Genomic DNA, 4,931 nt, shown 5'->3' on the forward strand with positions numbered 1-4,931 from the left:
TATTATACTGATAATAGTAAACAAAGTGACGATCTATTTGCAGGTCTACTCTAGATTTAAGCATATTATCGATTCAATCCAATCCAGCTATATAATGTACTTTGAACTGCAACTAAGCGTAAACCGTTTCTAATATTTAACTAATATGTCACAAGTTTACAATTTTGAGTTCAAAGTTGGGAAAGCCAATTCTTTCTACCCAATCCGTTCCATTTAGCATTTATATTCAAATTGAGATAATATACAAATAAAAGGGATAACCCTGGACAATTTACTCAGGACCATCTAGTCCCAAGCTAAGAAGAGATTATATTATACTAGTAAATATATTTTTGTTTAATACCGATAATGATTATCGGTATTTAACTATACTACTAAATATACTTTTAAATATAAATGTATGTATGTGTATGTTTGGAATTAAACCAGCGACCTTCGGAAGTAAGGCGATGTGCTAAACTGCTAGGCCACCTGGACCTTCATGTCATTTTATTAACACAGAGCGCGTCATAACTGAATATGTAAAATTATATAAGTAACTGTTATGTGGCATTTATTCCAACTGCTTTTATTTCCAGAGTAGACCAGCTGGTAACCATCACTATTAACAATAATAACACCATTACAGAACACACTCTTGATGTCTGAGATGAAACTAGCCATTTTAAATATAAGCATAGTTCTCAAATTACCACTTCATGACAGAAATTAGTGATAGTGTGTTACCTACTCTGGAGTCATGCAAAATTCTACAAAACTATTGACATATACTCAAGTCCACTTAGTTTTGAAAATTTATAATGTTTTGTTACAGCCATAAAATGGAAATGAGAAATATAACCTGGATATAAAACAAGGGCACTGACTGCAATTTTTAACTAACAAGTTATGCAATACAAAATTAGTTTAAATGAGTTAATGCTAAATACATCTAGCCTTTAGGAATAATAAATATAGTTTAAGAATTCACATCAAATAAATTTTATTGTCACTATTACCAGTTATCGGTTCATATGCTTGTAAGCATGCATTAATATTGGTTGATAATACAATTATACTATGATGTATTACCATATTGTGCACAAAGTTATTTAGAAACACTTTTCATATAAATGTAAATAACATTAACTATAAATCACACTATAAACAAATTGATACAATTATCTTTTTCTTCTTAATGTATGAAATAAGAGAAAACTATTAATTGCAAATTATATACCTTTATTATAAATAAACTTTAGAATAAAAATAGGTCAATCAACAATTTTGTCTGGATGTTCCATTCTATATTTTATTACTAAACGAACTTCAAGATAATATTGAAAAAAGACCTTATGGACCTTTTACCACCAGTTAATAAAACCAAAAAGCAAACAAACCATATGCATGATCTATTATCTCTAATATTTCATATAAAAGATTTTTAATGTTCACTTCAATCTACATGATTCAATTTTCATATATAAATGATGATGATGGTTTTAAACATTAATTGTAATAATAAGAGGGAATAAACAATTTTGGGTGATAAAAGACCCTATTACCTAATACTATTAATTACATTCTTTTTCATAGTCTTTTAGATAGAATTGTACAACATTCACAGTGTTGGAAGTCATCAGTCAATGTGGGAATGTGCCTCGTACTGGTTCCCTGGGACTATTTGTTAAATTGAATCTCACTTCTTTGCCAGTTCATTTGAAAGCCAGTCTAGACCTTCATATAGACCTTGTCCTTGGGTTGCACATGTAGCTTGAATATACCACTGATAACAAAATGAAAACATTTAAGTCAGCACATTACATGTTAAAACAAATTATGAACATTTATTATTAATTTTAAACAGATAATTTGTTAATGCTACATTGAAAACTAACTTATACATACTAATTATGCATATGTAGTCATCCCTTCAACATTTTAACTTAGATAAAATAGATTATTTCATTCTTATTTATTGATAACTAATGTTTCCTATAATTAATTTGCTTACTAGTATTAAGTAGTCAGATTTTCCCCTACTACAAAAATCATGGAATCCTATTATTAAAAATTTTCATTACATTTGCCTATATCATATTTATATATACATATTACTATTACTATTATCTACACAGGTAAGCTTTGGGCATTTTGGCAGCCAAGCAGTTCGCCTTCTCTAGGGTTACAGGGTTATACATGATAATGCAAATTACCACTAACACACAATTATAAAAAAATCACATTACTACCTAATAAAATGATAGTAAAATAAAAAGGATCTATATATAAGAATACTTACACGGCGACTCCTGAGGCTGTTTAAGTTTAGAGCATTAGTAAGTTCAGCAGCCGTCATAGCATTTGGCATATCTTGTTTATTCGCAAACACTAAAATAACTGCATCCTTTAATTCATCCTCCTTTAGCTAAAATAAATAAACCACATCAATATTACTTACTTAATTATTCAATATAATAGTTATTGAAAGTCCATTACACATAATTAGTTCTTAAGAATTCAATATTCTTTGCTATGTTTTTACTATATAATAAAGTGTTGCAAATTATTATTTAAGATGCAACTATTTTACAGTAATCAATAATATTATTATTGATATTGATTAGTACATATTCTAATACTATATTAAACAAAATGGAGTATCAATTTTCATAAGTAATCACTACTAAGAAATTATTCAAAACGTTTCTCACTCATATATGGGCTTTCAAAATTAATAAAGAATAGAAAGAAAAAATTGTTTATTGGCACAATATGACACAAGTAAATTAATTATTGATATTTGCATATAGAAAACCTATTTGATAGCTTTTGGGTTGAAAAGACTGATAGAAGAATGATGTAATACTAAATTTATTGTAATTCATAGGTGAATGATTAATCAATGATTAACTAGCAGGTCACAGCATAAAACTGACAAGTATTAAATGAAATAATTTTAGTATGTTACTGGACAATAAATTAATAGTATTAGAAGTTGCATGATACCTATACTGAATTCCATTAGATTACAATGCAATTTGCTATTGTATCAGTTACAGTTTATTGTGAAAATTATAAACTAATTGTAATATATGTAATTATATATATAACATACCATGTTGGCAAGTTCCTCTTCAGCCTCAGCTATTCTCTTAGTATCACTTGAATCAACTACGAAAATAAGCCCTTGTGTGTTCTGATAATAATGACGCCAGAGTGGTCTGATTTTGTCTTGGCCACCGACGTCCCACACCGTGAAACTAATATTTTTATATTCAACAGTCTCAACATTAAAACCAATGGTCGGAATTGTAGTCACAATCTCGCCTAGTTTTAACTTATAAAGTATAGTAGTTTTGCCAGCGGCGTCAAGCCCAACTGTAATAAAAAATATCATTAAATATATTTCAACATAAATGAAAACAATAAAAAGACAATGGATACAAATTCTACGCAATCTTTAAACGATGAGCTGTCACTCACCCATAAGGATACGCATTTGTTTTTTGCCGAAGAGTCTGGTAAAGACACTTGATATTGTTAAACCCATATTTGTATGTAATCTGAAATACAAAAATTAACAACTTCACGATCTAAACTTGTCAAAAAAAATAACAAATATTGTAGATTTATAAGAAATAAAACAAATAGATGTTTCTGAAATTGGATTCCGACTGCTATCTTTTTTTGTAACCACATGGATAGTGAAGTGCAAAAGAAATCGATTATACGAAAACTAATAGTTATTATTACTATAAATTAAAAATAATAGAGAACCTTACCAAATAACTGCAAATTCTTAAGTAATGAGAAGCTTTTTAAAAATGCTATAATAATAACAATCGCAAAATAATGCACTTTTATAAAAAGAAGTAGTAACGCGTTATAATGTTTGGATAGTCTGATGCTTATGAAACAGCTTTTACTTGTTTATATACTATTTTCAATTCTATTGTTCACTTGCTTTTAAGTCCAAAAGCTACTACATATTTTTTAAGTTATCACAACAAAATATTTGTAAAGAATGACGTGACAACATGAATTCTCAATTACACGTCATCACATCCCAATTTATTGTAAATATGCTTATTTTAAATATTTATTGTCAAATACGATAAATCATACACTTTTTTACTATTTTGTTACTAATTTTAATAATTATTGTAATAAATTTTCTATAATGTTTCCATTTATTCATAAAAATACTTATTTAGTGCTTGATATGAATACGATTAATCGATTATACTCTTTTATCGATAAGTCTTCATTATATTTTTTATTATGATTATGTATTAGTATTATAATATGAAACAGACGTAATATAAATAAATAATTGACATTTGTGATAAGTAGTACTATTAGTTTGTATATAAGTATGTAAGTAAATGACATGTACTTGGTTCACAGGTCCTTTAAAAAGTGCGTCTACTTGAATAAGAGAAATAAATGGATGCAATGAAAGAACGTAAACTATATTGTATTTTTTTAGGATTCAGGAATTATAATAAATTACATTAAATTTTTACGTGACTAGTCACAATATATCACGGATCACCATCGGAGGAATAATATAACTGTTTTATGTAAAAAACATATAATCAAATAAATTTATATTATAATCGGCATTGATTATTCTATGATCGAATTCAAGTTATACTTTATAAACTTTGTACATGAAGGACTAAAATTAGTATGTTTTGTAAAAAAAGTATTCAAAATCATATATTTAAAAAAATAGTAGTGTTGATTAGGCACTGGATATCGTTCCACTGCTGTGAACCCAGGGCTTCTGACGTGGACACAGATATATGAACTGAGAACGTATCTCTATATATTATAATTATAATATATAACTAACATAGTTTATGAGTTGTTTACTAACACAATATGTATGGAATGTATGAATTAAATAAATAAACTGAAATGTTAAAAAATTTTCTCTTACAGAC

The 4,931-nt window shown here is 27.4% G+C and overlaps 1 protein-coding gene across 2 annotated transcripts; it reads right to left on the reverse strand.

Moving 5' to 3' along the window:
- Positions 1–1,145: 1,145 nt before the first annotated feature.
- On the reverse strand, positions 1,146–3,798 carry LOC131847142 (ADP-ribosylation factor 2). Of its 2 annotated transcripts, XM_059196612.1 has the most exons (5): positions 3,765–3,798; positions 3,466–3,545; positions 3,098–3,360; positions 2,282–2,407; positions 1,146–1,765 (listed from the first exon to the last, which is right to left on the reverse strand). In XM_059196612.1, exons 2-5 carry the CDS (start codon positions 3,530–3,532, stop codon positions 1,679–1,681), a joined length of 543 nt encoding a protein of 180 aa, XP_059052595.1. In that variant the 5' UTR covers positions 3,533–3,545; positions 3,765–3,798; the 3' UTR covers positions 1,146–1,678. The 2 variants fall into 2 exon arrangements, with proteins under 2 accessions (XP_059052595.1, XP_059052594.1); XM_059196611.1 differs by lacking the exon at positions 3,765–3,798 and having other exon boundaries at positions 3,466–3,673.
- Positions 3,799–4,931: the final 1,133 nt, after the last annotated feature.

Source organism: Achroia grisella, unplaced genomic scaffold (assembly GCF_030625045.1).
Source record: "Achroia grisella isolate CSIRO2021 unplaced genomic scaffold, CSIRO_AGI_Agris_v1 utg516, whole genome shotgun sequence".
NCBI classification, from domain to species: Eukaryota; Metazoa; Arthropoda; class Insecta; order Lepidoptera; family Pyralidae; genus Achroia; species Achroia grisella.